We start from the raw sequence: 14,734 nt of genomic DNA on the forward strand, positions 1-14,734 counted from the left end.
TAAACTATACATTTTAAAGAGTTGATTTCTTAGCAATGAAAGTAAGAAGACAACGAAATGACAACTTTGATGTACAGAGCTAAACTAAATGTCAACCTAAGACTTTGTGCATGGAGAAAATACCATTCAAAAGTGAATGCAAAATATATTTCCATAAAAAACAAGAGTGCAAGAATTTGTCACCAAGACTCCTAATAAGAACAAATAAAGAGTTCTTAAGGCAAAAGGGAAATTATCTCAGATAGAAATACTGAAATGCATGAATGAATGGAAATGATAAATATGCAGGTAAATATAAATTAACATTAATTATATATAACTAATCATAGTGTCTTTTGGAGTTTAATATATATGTAGAATTAAAATATATTTCAACATATTCACAAAAGTTCAAAGTTGAAATGTTCTACAATCTGGCATTGCCTGGGAGGTGGTACTTACTAGATTCACTAGAATCTAATAAGTCAAGGACACATATTATAATTCCTACTACCTCTAAAAGAATAGTAAAAGAATATGTAACTAAGAAACTAATAGATTAGTAAGTTTATTATGAAATAATAAAAATATTTAATTAATCAAAAACAAGACAAGCAGGAGGGATAAAACAAGACAAAGGGAGTTAACATTTTCATAATATTAAGTAGATATTGGTAATATCTTAGTACATATATTAGTATGACATTAACTGCTACTTGACAAAATGCTCAAATTTTGATGGTCAGACTGAATATATTTAGCAAGTAAACAGTTAAATTTGGATTTCAGATACGACAAATAATATTTTAGTGTAAGTATGTCCCCAATGGGAAACATTTGTTTATCTGAAATTCAAAGGTGGAACATGTTGTACTTTATCTGGCAAACCTAGGTGCACCCTTATCACTGATGAAGTTATCAGGACCATTGGAAGAAAGTCTTTTGGCAGCAAGTCTCCCTATTAACCTCAGAATTTGACAGCTTAATCCCACCACAGCAACAGTCCAGTCAGGCTCCCCTCCCACTACAAGTTTAAAACCTACTGCTAAAAAAGCAGACATGTAAACTCAAGTAAACGTTGTTGCCAAAAGAGAAACCTGAAATACAAGGATAAGGAAGATTGAAAATAATAGGAAGGAAAAAGGATACATCAAGAAAAGTCAAGCAAAAGAACTCTAGCTTAGATGTACTAATACTGGATCAATAAACTCTAAGGCAACAAAAATTGCCAGGCCTCTACTCAATAGAAATGGATGCATATTTGTATTAAATGTCATAGATAGTATTTGTCATAAAGCTTTCTCTGTACTTTTCTAAAGCCAAAAGTAACCTGTTATATATCAAAAGAGAAAGAAAAATATTGTAATATATTAATACAATGGAATACTATACAGAATCAAAAAAATGTATGAATATATGTATAAATTTTATAACCAAAATATTAGATGCAAAAAGTTAGAAATGAATACTAATTATGTATTCTATTTATGTAAAATTTGAAAAAAAGACAAAAGTAATAGATGGTGACAAAAGATAAAGATTCTATTGAGGAGAAGGTTGTATTGTGTGTGCTGGGTACTTTACCTCTATGAGAAGTTATCAAGAAATGTGATTATGGTTTTTGTACTATAAAATATACAGATACTCCTTGACTTATGAGGGGTTTAAGATCTGATAAATGCATCATAAATTGAAAAAAAATCCTATGTCAAAAATACATTGATAAACCCTTGGGAAAGTTGAAAAAAATCATTAATTGAACATCATGAATTAGAGACCATTTCAATGAAAGTTTATATAAAATACATAAGGATTATGACATTTAATGTGCTAAGTGCATGTAGAAATATAATGAAATAATACAAAAGAAGGAGAAAATAACTTACATCAAAATATTTGAGTAGAGCTTTGGACAGTGAGCTGGAGTGAGAACATGAAAAGGGGCACTTGGACAACTAAGGAGTATAAAGTGGAATTGCATATTTGTATAGAACTGTGTGTGCTTTAATGCGACTTGCCTTTCATGTGAGAAGAAGTGTCAGGACTTGAGACTGGAAATGTAGGACATGCCAGCTCAGGGTGTCTTGAAGACCATGGATTTCATCTGCCTCTAATGTCCCAACTCATTCTCTTAACCTCACTTCTGATTTCAGCCATTGCAGGCTTCTGCTAACCTTGTGGAAACAGTGTCTCACCTTAAGCATGCACTTCATGTCTTTAAGTTTTTTTTTTTTTTTTTTTTTTTTTTTTTTTTTTTTTTGCTATAGGATGCATGCATTCGCCAGAAAGACAGAGAGACAGAGAGACAGAAACTGAGAAATCAACCCCCCAGAGGGGTTGATCACGCTGCAATCCCTTCTCCTCCATTCTTCCCTTGGGATCTTGTGCACGCACACACACGCGCCTGGTGTGAGTTTAAGCCACCAGGTCTGGGACTCGAACCTCAGTCGGTTACATAGTTCAGCAACATAGCCATTATGCTAACTGCTGGTCCCATGTCTTTAACTTTTCACCCTCAAAAGTATCTGATGCCACAGATGTTTATGGGACTCATTCCTCCAGAACAGATAAGTAGCCCAAAGTGCCAGTAATCCAACCAACAGGAGATGGAAATTTACACGTAAATACCAGCCAGCCAGTCCTAAGATGGACAATTCTGAGAAGTCACTCTATATGCTCTTTGACAGTTTGGGGAGCAAGAGGGCAGTCCTGTTATGTTTATTAAGTGGTAATCTTGATAGTGTACTCTTATCATGAATTTCTCCCACTCCAGGAGGTTGCCTGCCTAATAAACTGCACACACCCAAGACTTGAGATCAACTTAAGAACTGTGGATTCTATCCTGCAAGGAAGGGGAGCCCAGGCAAGGATAGCTGTCTGCAGAGTTTTGTGGGAGAGGGAGAACACTGTGGTTAAGTGACTGGGGTGACAATGGAACTCTTAAAAAGAGGCCAGATAAAGCACCTCATTTGTCTCTGAACCAATAACAAGTAGGACAGAGAGTAAAGCATGTGGAAGATAAAGTGTTACCTTTAGTTTTGACAAAAGTCATACTGGGGAATGTGACTCACCTCTTGAGGTAGGTGGACTTCTTGTTAACAAACCTCAGCCAGACGGGTTGATTCCGACAGCATTAGAGCAGGAAGGCTTTCCCACTGCACACTCAGGACTTGTCCCTAGAGAAACAGAACAGAATACTGACATATAGACTGAGGAAAAAAGAAGTATTGATCCCTAGTAATCAAGGGAATGCAGGACAACTTGCTTGAAAAACAGCCTGTGATCTGAATCTCCATGGAGTGAGCAGAGTTTTGGCAGGTGTAGGTACACAGAGAGAGTGCTTTCTAAGTGATTAAATGCTAAACCAAAGTCATTACGGCACTTATGGTTATAGGAAATAGATTATCTAATGGATGATGCAGGTAAAATTTAGGGTATTCATCCCTTCTTAGAAAGCTAAATGAAATTCAGTCTTATCAACTGGTGGGTGGAATTCTGAGCTAAAATGTCAATATGTAATAACTACAGTCCTCCACATTTCTTCCCCGCAGTCAAATTCATATTCATTAAATCCTTCTCCCTTGTTGCTAAGCAGAGGATGCAAGAATACATTAAAATGATAAATATTAGCACAGTGGGATTTGGAAGTCAACCTGTCCTATTATGTATGCAGTGGCAAAGTTCTAACCTTCTGAATTCCTGTCCACATTCTGTACAAGCCATCAATACTTCCTCCAGGATAGACAACTAGCTTTAAGAAAAGCAGTAAATGCTTGTAAAGCACTGTCACTTCTGAACTCCATACCCTCTTACTTTCCCCACATTTACTGTTGTCTGCACATATATACCAGTACATATATGAATGAAGGCTTATATTCACCCTCTCTCCAACACATCAATACATGCACAATCCACCAGAAACACAGGCACAGATAGTGTGAAGCTACAGATTCAGAATACCTTTCCAGCACCTGAAATACAATCTTGCTCCTCTTACTTTTAAGGGAGAATGTGGTTAATGTACTTAAAATAGTCATTTATTTATTTTTTTAAATCTCATTTTGTCCTCTATTGTTTTATCTAGCATGCTGAGCAAAGAAAATGTTAGAGCAGAAATAAGAACCTGGCATCTTGTCTCCTTGGTCTACCCCAAGTCAGGTCCAAGTGGCTCTCAGATTGTGTAAAAGCTTCATTAATCGCTTCTCTCCTGCTGCCTGCCTCCTTGCTTTTTGACCATTTCTCTGCTAATTAGCTCTGAAGGCAGGTGGAGAGAGAGAAGCTGCTGATCTCTATTCACTGCATTTCATGTTCTGGTTTAGAAGGAAGACTAAATCATTATGGCAAATGTGACATTTGGTGCTTTAAGATTTTATAGATCCTCTCCTCCAGTCTGGATACTCTGAAATTCAGGATTATTTTAAAGTACCATGTTATTAATGTAAAATTCTTATTTTTGACTTTTTTCGATTTTTGCCATAGGCTGTATGTACTTGTTGGAAAGAGACAGACACAGAGAGAGGGAAAGTGAGAAATCACCTCCCAGAGGGAAATGACCACACTACAATCCTTCGCTTCCATTCTCCTTTGGGGATTTTGGGCAGGCTCACACATGTGGGTGCCGTAATTTTCAAGCTGCTGGGTCTGGGACAAGTACTGCGGTCAGCCACGTGGGAGTCCGGCACCTTCACCACCACGCCACCTGCTGACCTCCAAGAGTAGCTGTTTTTAAGCCAACCCTAACTATAGTCCTTCCTTTATCCTTCCTTCTGATTTTGTAAGGTCAAGGAGATCTACCCTTTTGAATGATAGCAAATCCTATCTGTGTAAAATCAGCTTATCTAAATTCATTAGGAATGCCCAGCAGGCCTGTTTCCTGGGAATTAAATCAGTGAACAACTCTGTGATGAGAAAATCATGAGGTCATGGCCACTGTTGATTTAAAACTAAATATGCAAATCTTTAGATCAGTTTGCTCTTGCTCTTTCCAGAGGAAAAGCTCAGCAGTCATCTTTCTCTTAGATATTACATTCAGAGCATCTCCAAGGCTCAGGGAATAAGAGCAGGGTCAGATGTCAGGGTGGGGAGTTGATCTGATGGAGTAGGAGGTAAGCAGAAACTTTGCCTAGTGAAATTTGATGACGTTTCCTCAAAAAAAAGTTCAGAAGTTTATTAAACTATTAGGTTGCTGGAAAAGTCATGATGTATTTTTCTATAATGTTTTTTATGCAAAAATGCATTGTGAGTTTCTAAACAACCCATAATTTTAAACTATTTTGTGTTTGAGATTTTAGGTCATGTTATGATTGATACTTTTTGTGTATTATGTTAATATACTTAGTTAATTACAAATAAGAATTCTATACAGTAAAACTGGGGGTGGGGATGGGTGTCACACCAAGTCTGTATCAGATAAGTTTTCTTTTTGGTGCCTACTTAATTGCTAGGACAATCATCCATTAAAAGAGTTATAAATATAACTTATTCAATAACTCATGAGGAAAAGACTCATGTTCATTGATTCTCTAGTTTCCCCCTTTTGCATCTTAAAGTCATCCTAAGCCTTTGTATGTTTCTGATATACAAAGTCTTTTGCTATGAAAACGGTATCTTAAAAAAAGGTCTCAATAAAAGGCTTTTTCTCAAATCCTCTTGGCACAAAGGATTATGTTGGTATGTCTAAAAGATGTGCCTATTAATTCTTAAAAGTTTGTTCCATTTTGGGGACTAGCAGATGGCATATGGTTATGTCACTGGACTCCCACATAATTGACCGTGGTTCAAGACCCAGACTCAGTGGCTTAAAATTCATGCCGGGGTGCATGTGTGCCCAAAACCCTAAAAGGAGAATGAGAAGGGATTTTGGAGTAGCCATCTCCCTTGGTGGGGGTAGGGGTAGTTCTCACTTTCTGTGTCTCTGTCTCTCTAGCTAGCACATGTGCCCTATTGCAAAAACTCTCTCTCAAAAAAAAAAAAAAATTCAGGTCATTTTATCTGGGTACATCCTTGTATTTTGTGGAATGAAAAGTTTTGCTTATTTCAGGAATCAGAGCAAATGGAGGAACGTTTGCTAACAAAGTGGAGGGAGGGGCACAGTAATGGTTAGGAGGCAGGGAAGTTTTCCAAAATTATTTTTATTCTAAGTTGAAAAACCAAACTTTGAATCCCTTTGATCCACTGACGGGTCATCTGGTGATACACGGGTCTCTGTGACTGGTAGGATGTTTATGAAACAGGTGATGGGCAAGGCACCTTTTCTCAGGAATTCTGTTAACACAATGTAAAAGGAGGTATGTGATTAAACTCAAGGTTCTCCCAAGGACACTCATTGTCTGATTCCTCTGGACTTGACTTTATATATCTGTTGTGGAATTGTAGGTCAAATACTCATTTAAATTTAACTCTAGTATAAATATACTAGGGAATATAAGTTAAAATATTGAAGACAGTCTTTTGTAAGCAGATTGAGAAATAACCTCTGTCATTCAGGACTTCCCTCCCTTTTCAGTCAAGACATACATAAATAATGGAAATATCTGTAAGCTACCCTGAGGTTAGTCAATGAGGGTACCAGAGGCCAGGCATGCCAACTAGCCCAGGCACTATGCAGCACCCCAAGGTGCACACCTGTAGCCCATCTGCAAATCACTATGCAGCACCTCAAGGTGCACACCTGTAGCCCATCTGCAAATCACTATGCAGCACCTCAAGGTGCACACCTGTAGCCCATCTGCAAATCACTATGCAGCACCTCAAGGTGCACACCTGTAGCCCATCTGCAAATCACTATGCAGCACCTCAAGGTGCACACCTGTAGCCCATCTGCAAATCACTATGCAGCACCTCAAGGTGCACACCTGTAGCCCATCTGCAAATCACTATGCAGCACCTCAAGGTGCACACCTGTAGCCCATCTGCAAATCACTATGCAGCACCTCAAGGTGCACACCTGTAGCCCATCTGCAAATCACTATGCAGCACCTCAAGGTGCACACCTGTAGCCCATCTGCAAATCACTATGCAGCACCTCAAGGTGCACACCTGTAGCCCATCTGCAAATCACTATGCAGCACCTCAAGGTGCACACCTGTAGCCCATCTGCAAATCACTATGCAGCACCTCAAGGTGCACACCTGTAGCCCATCTGCAAATCACTATGCAGCACCTCAAGGTGCACACCTGTAGCCCATCTGCAAATCACTATGCAGCACCTCAAGGTGCACACCTGTAGCCCATCTGCAAATCACTATGCAGCACCTCAAGGTGCACACCTGTAGCCCATCTGCAAATCACTATGCAGCACCTCAAGGTGCACACCTGTAGCCCATCTGCAAATCACTATGCAGCACCTCAAGGTGCACACCTGTAGCCCATCTGCAAATCACTATGCAGCACCTCAAGGTGCACACCTGTAGCCCATCTGCAAATCACTATGCAGCACCTCAAGGTGCACACCTGTAGCCCATCTGCAAATCACTATGCAGCACCTCAAGGTGCACACCTGTAGCCCATCTGCAAATCACTATGCAGCACCTCAAGGTGCACACCTGTAGCCCATCTGCAAATCACTATGCAGCACCTCAAGGTGCACACCTGTAGCCCATCTGCAAATCACTATGCAGCACCTCAAGGTGCACACCTGTAGCCCATCTGCAAGTCATCCTCACATACTGATCAAAAACTCTGCCTCAGTGTGAAATTTTATGAGATGTCCATCCTTTCCATCTTCATTACTGCCACATTCACTCGAAGGAAACCAATTTGGTCCTCAGTTCAGTTCTGTTTCCTATTTGGCAATGTATATGATTTGAATTGAGAGAAATTATTCTTTACTCTGAATTTCTATTAAATATGTTGCCATTTTGTCTCAATTACAGATACGAGCAACACAAAGGCATAAAATAAATAAAATTCACAAAAGCTGGATAGAAAAAGTCATACTCATCAGGAAAATCTTCGGTAGTTGCTGATTCTCTAAGAAATGACCACATTAACCTCATCATCTTGCAAGAGAAATTCCTTTATGTCCTAAGCTGATGACAGATCACAGTAATTAAGTGTAGGGAGTCCACTTAATCGTCTTCACCGAGTCTGAAGAACTAGCCCGTGCTTTAACTCTAGTCCCAAGTGCATGCCCCACTCCATACTACCATTCAGTCATAATCATCTCTTCTTTTCTCCTGGTATTATATATGGAAGAGAAAATTTTACAAGTAGTGATCGAATCATCAGATGTCTTTCAATTGCAGCAGTTACATAGCCTAGTTATTCATTCTGGACTACGAATTTTTTAAAATTTACCTTCATCCAGATGCTATTAAATCCTTCCATTAATCATTAGCTAGAGATGAGATAAGATGGCCCAGATAGATAGAGTTAAACTGTTTATAAATAAGAGGAGGTAAGGAATATGCTAAAATACAACACAAAGGTGAGCTCTCAGAGGGTACTGATTATTGTTCGTTGAAGTTTTAAAAGAACAGTCAAGAGGAGTTGGGGCTTGGGCTGGATAATGCAAAGGATAACCTCAGAGGGAGAGCAGAGGAGTGGTTTTAAGGTAAGAAAAGGTATGAACACCATGGCTAGACTCCAAGGGAACTCAGATTGGTTTAGAAAAAAGGTTAAGGCAGGCAGGCAGGCCTGAATAGATTTATATTTTATTTTATTTATTATTTTTTTAATAGAGAGATTTTTGCTGTAGGGTATGTGCACTCAGAGACACACAGAGAGACAGAAAGAAAATGAGTAATTATCCCTCAGGGGAAATGGCCATGCCACTGCAATCCCTTCTCCTTCATTCCTCTTGGGATTTGGGCATGCATGCACATGCACCCTGCATGAGTTTCAAGTAGCTGGAATGACACTTGAACTGCAGTTGGCCCTGTGGGAGTCTAACACCTTAACCACTATGCCACCTGCTGGCCCCCTAGGCCTGGATAGTTTTAAGGGGTGTTTGAGGAGCAACAGAATTGATATATTACTGGGAAAGACCAGATGATGAAGATAATTGAACAGGCCAAGAGTTGATCCTGGAGTTAATATGCTGAGTAATTCGAGGTTTACATCAGAGAGAAAAGAATGGGATTAGAGAAACAGGAGTGTATCCAAAGGCTCTGGGGTTCTTGAGGGCATCCATTAATAGTCTGCTTTCTTACCTAAAGTCTGAGTATCCTGATACCGAGTTTGCATGCATTACTATTGGTATGCATTTGAAATTATGGAGTATGCCTCTGGAATTTTTCATTGCCCAGCACCTAATAACAACTCCCCAAATTTAAGTGATATGACAAATATTTTCATGACTGTTATGAACTCTTTAGTTCCATGGTCTTGGATAAATCACTTAATCCTTTCAGTTTTGGTTTCACCATTTATGCAATGAAGAGGCAGCAGTATTTTCTAATCTTATATATAGAATTCACATCCCAAATATGTCTGCACATTAGTTGAGCAAGGGACAAAATCTGTAGCTTAGATTGCTTCACTCATGGCCACCTATCCCCACTACTTTGGAGCACATAATTATTTAGTTAAGAAAAATAACTGATGTTTGACAAGAAAGAAAGAATATTGGTCTAGTTTATTTTTTAGAGTGATGATGGAAAGTAAAAATAACCTGTAAGTTAGTAAGCTATACTGCCATAAATACTTCACATCAGTAAAAGAAGTCATCAGACCCCATGTCATTCATAACATGAAATGTACAAAGCAAATAGTTATCTTTTTAAAGATTTTAATACATACTTAAAAATGGACAATTTAGTATTACATGGTTATGTAACATTGATACTGTTAGATATGTGGATGTATATATTTTTCTTTTCAGTAAAATAGTTTCATGCTTATAAAAGTCACCCTAGGTTAACTTAAGACAAAGACAACATACAGTAGAAATAAACCAAATAGTAAATAGGGTATAGGTAAGGAAAAAACATTATAAAGCAGTAATATTGTTGACACAAAGAAAATAAATAAATACACTTTTCTATTATTTGAAGGCAATTCACAATCATTTCCAGGAATTCTGTGAGAATTTAAGGCCATTTGTTCTAAAGAAATGCTTTAATTAAGACACAACTTCACAAAACTGTAATTCTTGTAAAAACTGTACATGCAAAAACTCTTTACAATTAATTGTGGACAGGCAGGTCAGTATATAGGAGTAGGTTATTTCACAAATGTGTTGTGCACTAAGTCACATCATTGTATATATTGAACTGGGAATTTCACAAAAGACTTCCAGTCTGTGCACCCTGCGTGGCAACGTGGAACAGTGATAACAAAGAATCCCAATCAAGAGAGCCAGTATCCCTTTGAATTAAAATATCTAGACAAAAAATAATGGAATAAAAAGTTTAAAACATCTGCTACATGGTTCACAGTTAAGTATTCTTGGTTTTAGTCTTTCTAAATAGCATTATGAGGATGCTACTTTTTACACAAGTTATTTTCTGTGCACTTACAGTTCACAATGTTTGACTTTTTATTATTTCTACTTAGTGTTACAAAACACAAACTGACTGAGGTCTAAATTTAGAACCCAAACTCCATGAAAAATGCATGTTCTTACAGGGCACATCTGCTAAGCCTAAACTCCCATACTCGGCAAACATTACAGAGAAACTGATTACTAAGCAGATGTGGCTTCTTAAAAGACAATTCGGTTACTAAGAAATATGAAAGCATCTTTCTCTCCCTTATTTGCAATTGCATTTGTCCAGACAGTCATTCAAAGAGATATTGCTCTTGTAATTATAGCTATTGCAATTTAGAAGACAAAGGATTCAATATTCAAAACTCTTATTCTTAAGAACAGTTATAAAAGTATTGAAATTTAAAAAGTAGTACATGTAAACATTGATACAGAGACTGCTTTCCTATACATGTAGCAGCCGAGGACAATATTTGAGTTAAAAACATAGTTTGTGCTTTTTCCCAACAATACATTGGAAATTAGCTGTTTCTGTCCAAAGGAAAAAAGAAAAAAGAAGAAAAAAAAAAATCAGAGATTCAGAGAAGACATCCATACTTTGCTTCAAGCATTCAAACAACTTTTCTGTTGCTCATGCAACAACCGTATGTACAGTTTTGGTTTAGGAAGAGAATGAATTTTGGATCCAGGAAAGCACAATTACCAGTACTGCTGAAACCAAACTGAGAAACGTTATCTCGGTCCCTGGTTCGTTACAGAGCACCAGGCGCAAAGCATGAAGTCAGCAGTTCTAAGTGCTGTGGGTAACGCCAGCTTTTGGGAGCACAGTCAGATCTGCGTCTGTAACACGTGTGTAGGTGGGGTATATGGGGGCGGGGCCGGTGAAGGCTTGATGCCTCGGGCTCTCATGTAGGAGAGAAACTGCTCCGGGATCTCAGCCAGGACATCTTTGGCCAGCCTAGCCATGCTCAGTATGTGGTTTCCGCTTCTGTCAATGTAATCCCTGAATGGCACAAACTGAAAAAGAGGTGAAAGAAAGTTATTTCACAGACTTGCGCAAGCTATGTCACAGACACAAAAATGATCTCAGGTGCACTCTGGTTATAGGAGAATCTGAGGCCTGGGGTAATGGTGAGATGGATAATGATTATTATACATTAAAAAAAAGATACACTAAAAATAGCTACAGCAGTGGCCAAACTTTCTAATAGATGCTTTAATGTAAAAAGAGATGTAGGGACCAGCAGATGGTCTAATGGTTTCGTTACTGGACTCCCATGTAGTCAACTATAGTGGCTTAAAACTCAGGCAGAGCACAGTGTGCGTGTGTGCCCAAAAACCTGAGAGGAGAAAAGAGAAGGGACTGTGGCATGGCCATACTCCGTGGGGTGTGATTTCTTGCTTTCTGACTTTCTGTCTCTCTCTGGTGAGTGCACGTGCCCTATAGCAAAAATCTCTCTTAAAAATAAATAAAAAGGGATGTATTTATTTTATATGTCTTCCTTCCCCCCAGTAACTCGTGTCACCTGATCCTAAGGCATTCACTATATTGCTACATGTGTTCAGCAGTTTGGGGATCTGTACAGGTACAGACTAGGACTGACACCCAGTACAATGGAGCATTTAACCTCTCTGGGGCTCGATTTCCTGTTAAATGGAATTAACACATGCCTACTTCAGCTTCTGATGCAAAACTACGCAATACAGTACAAGAAACATGAATCAGCCATTTCAGAGTCAAACAGAACAAAACAAAACGAAAACTAATGCATATTGTTAGAGTTCTAAATAGATTAGTTTTTAACTATTCGAGTATGAAATCACATGGACAATCAATATAAAATTCACATCACTCATATCAGTAGTGACCTGAATATTCAGTACATTGAGTTTTGCCCCAGATACTAATTTTTTTTTTTTGAGAGGTTTTTGCTATAGGGCGTGTGCGCTCACCAGACAGACAGAGAGAGAGAGACAGAAAGCGAGAAATCACCCCTCAGGGGGGATGGCCACACCACAATCCCTTCTCCTCCATTCTCCTCTCAGGATCTTGGGCACACATGCACAAGTGCCCGGCGTGAGTTTTAAGCCACTGAGTCCGGGACACGAACCGTGGTCGACTATGTGGGAGTTCAGCGACATAGCCATTACGCTAACTGCTGGTCCCAGATACTATTTTTTTTTTAAAAACAGTTATTATTTGGGAAGAAAAAAAAGGTTTAGCATGACATTTTGGTATATTTCTTATTGAAATAGCATCATTTAAATTTTTCTATCATATAAAAATGGTTGCTCTCTCTTTATATAAGTAATTACATGAGTACTCTTATCAGCTCTACACCACATAATCTGGCAAAAGCTTGCCTGATTCCATTCTCATTTATAATGGTTACTTAAGTTAATAAACACTGTGCTGTTGGAGGGCATTAGTTCAATTTCCCCTTAAGGACTTGAAGATTCTTGAAGCAACTTGAAAATGATTGGAACTGCTAATGTTGTGATAGTTTGGAGCACAGTAATTTTAGGTCTAAAGAGAAGAGACACAGCAAAGACATTTTAGCATGTTGAACAATTTCTGAGAATAGTATTTAAAAGTTGGAATTAAATGTGTATTTCTTGCAAAGAATGATAGCAAGAACATTCTCATCTTGTACTATAACATAACTGTTTTAAAAGCATTTTGAAAATTTTGCTTTTGATTTAAATAGTTACTCAAGATGTGCTTTCAGAAAACAACTGTTATTAGGCAGCAGCTTAAAAATGATCAGGTCGCTACAGGTAAGCCAAGTGAAAATGTAAAGGAATCAAAGAGCAGGTGCGATGCCTTCATGCAGTGAAAGTAGTCTCTTTTTAGGGAAGAGTAGAAAACTACTCTTTTCTTTTGAAAAAGGCATTCTATAGGCAGGAGAACACTTACAGGACTATAATTTTATCCTGTCTTGCAACCAGGAGGAAATCTCAGAGCAGCCTTTCGAAACATGTGATAGAAAGGTGATATATCTTTCTCTTTAAGAAAAACTAACAGTGAATATAATCCTCAGCTGAGGAAGGAACACAGTGAATGTGAACTTTCATGAAGTCATTCTGTCTAGCTTTGGACAAGACTTGATATTTTTAACAAAATAAACACAAAAAAGGGATAAAAATCAAGTTAAGTTTATTTTTTCCCCCAAAATTATAATTTGAAGAGTGAAATACTAGAAATCAGCATGGCTAAGGTTTAACGAGGAAAAGGTATCTAGTTGTAATTGTAGTTTACTTAATTTTTATTTTAAAAGGCATGGTGCTTTAAAAATTAACAGTAATGTTGGTGCAATGCAAATGAACAGCTTTCTTTTAAACTTCTTTTTTTTTAAAAGAAGAGTTCTGTTTTTGAAAAATATGTTGTTACTATGTACATTTCAGGAAAACAGCATTCCTTATGGAAAACAGTTGGTTTTTGTATTTTTTAAATAACTGTTTATTTGATTTTATTATTACTTTTAAATTTGACCAGAGAGAGAGAGAGAGAGAGAGAAAGTGAGAAAGAGACAGAGGAGCACCCGCCAGAGGGTCCTGTCATGCTGCAATCCCCTTCTTCCAGTTCTCCAACCCATCAGACCTTGCACACTCATGTGCCTGTCTGGCGTCTTTCAGGCTGCCTGTGCCGGGAACTTGAACTGCGGTGCTTGCCATGTGGGATTTGGCTTCTCTTGAGCATGCATTACCACTGTCCCAGGCGATCAGCCTCAGACTTAATCTCTTACCCCACCCCCCTATTCTCACAAGTGCTGCAGTTGGATTTCTCAGGTTCCAGACCTGGTTCTGCTTCTTGTTATCTGCAATATTTTAGATGAGTTATTTTCCACTCTTTGCCTCAGTTTCCTCTGTTTTTAAATGGAGATAAGATAATAATTATAGTATCTACCTTGTTAGATTTTCTATTAAATAAATTGACACAGAAGGTGCTTAAAACACTGATAATATATACTATTAGGTTATAGGGAAAGTCATGACCTATTTTCTATGCAAAAATGCAGCTATAATTATCATTGCTACTACTATTACTATTTATCAATTTATACATTCATATAATCAACATGAAGCTATTTTCATAATCGTTTTCTATCTACATTAATAACAAACATTAAATACAAAGAACATTCTTTTCAATTTTCTCTCAAACTTAAGTACAATATCAGTGAATCAAAAATAGTCCTTTCTGAATTTTTGTTATTTAAAAACATTTGTTTCACTTTTCCTGGCAAGTGGTATAGAATTTTCTTTTTAAATCAAAGTAAATTAAGATTTATTTTTAAGAATTCTATGGTACTCTGGAGCTCAAGG

General features: G+C 37.8%; 1 protein-coding gene across 2 annotated transcripts in view; it reads right to left on the bottom strand.

Annotated features, from left to right (window-relative positions):
- Window positions 1–11,102: 11,102 nt before the first annotated feature.
- Window positions 11,103–14,734, bottom strand: part of CPNE8 (copine 8) — a 203,416-nt gene continuing 199,784 nt past the window's right edge. For both annotated transcript variants that reach the window (XM_006168092.3, XM_027768098.1), the window contains exon 20: window positions 11,103–11,425. In XM_006168092.3, the coding sequence (XP_006168154.1) occupies window positions 11,237–11,425 (189 nt within the window). In that variant the 3' untranslated portion in view covers window positions 11,103–11,236. The remainder of the gene's footprint in view (window positions 11,426–14,734) is intronic.

Source organism: Tupaia chinensis, unplaced genomic scaffold (assembly GCF_000334495.1).
Source record: "Tupaia chinensis unplaced genomic scaffold, TupChi_1.0 Scaffold145519_1, whole genome shotgun sequence".
In the NCBI taxonomy this organism is placed as follows: domain Eukaryota; kingdom Metazoa; phylum Chordata; class Mammalia; order Scandentia; family Tupaiidae; genus Tupaia; species Tupaia belangeri.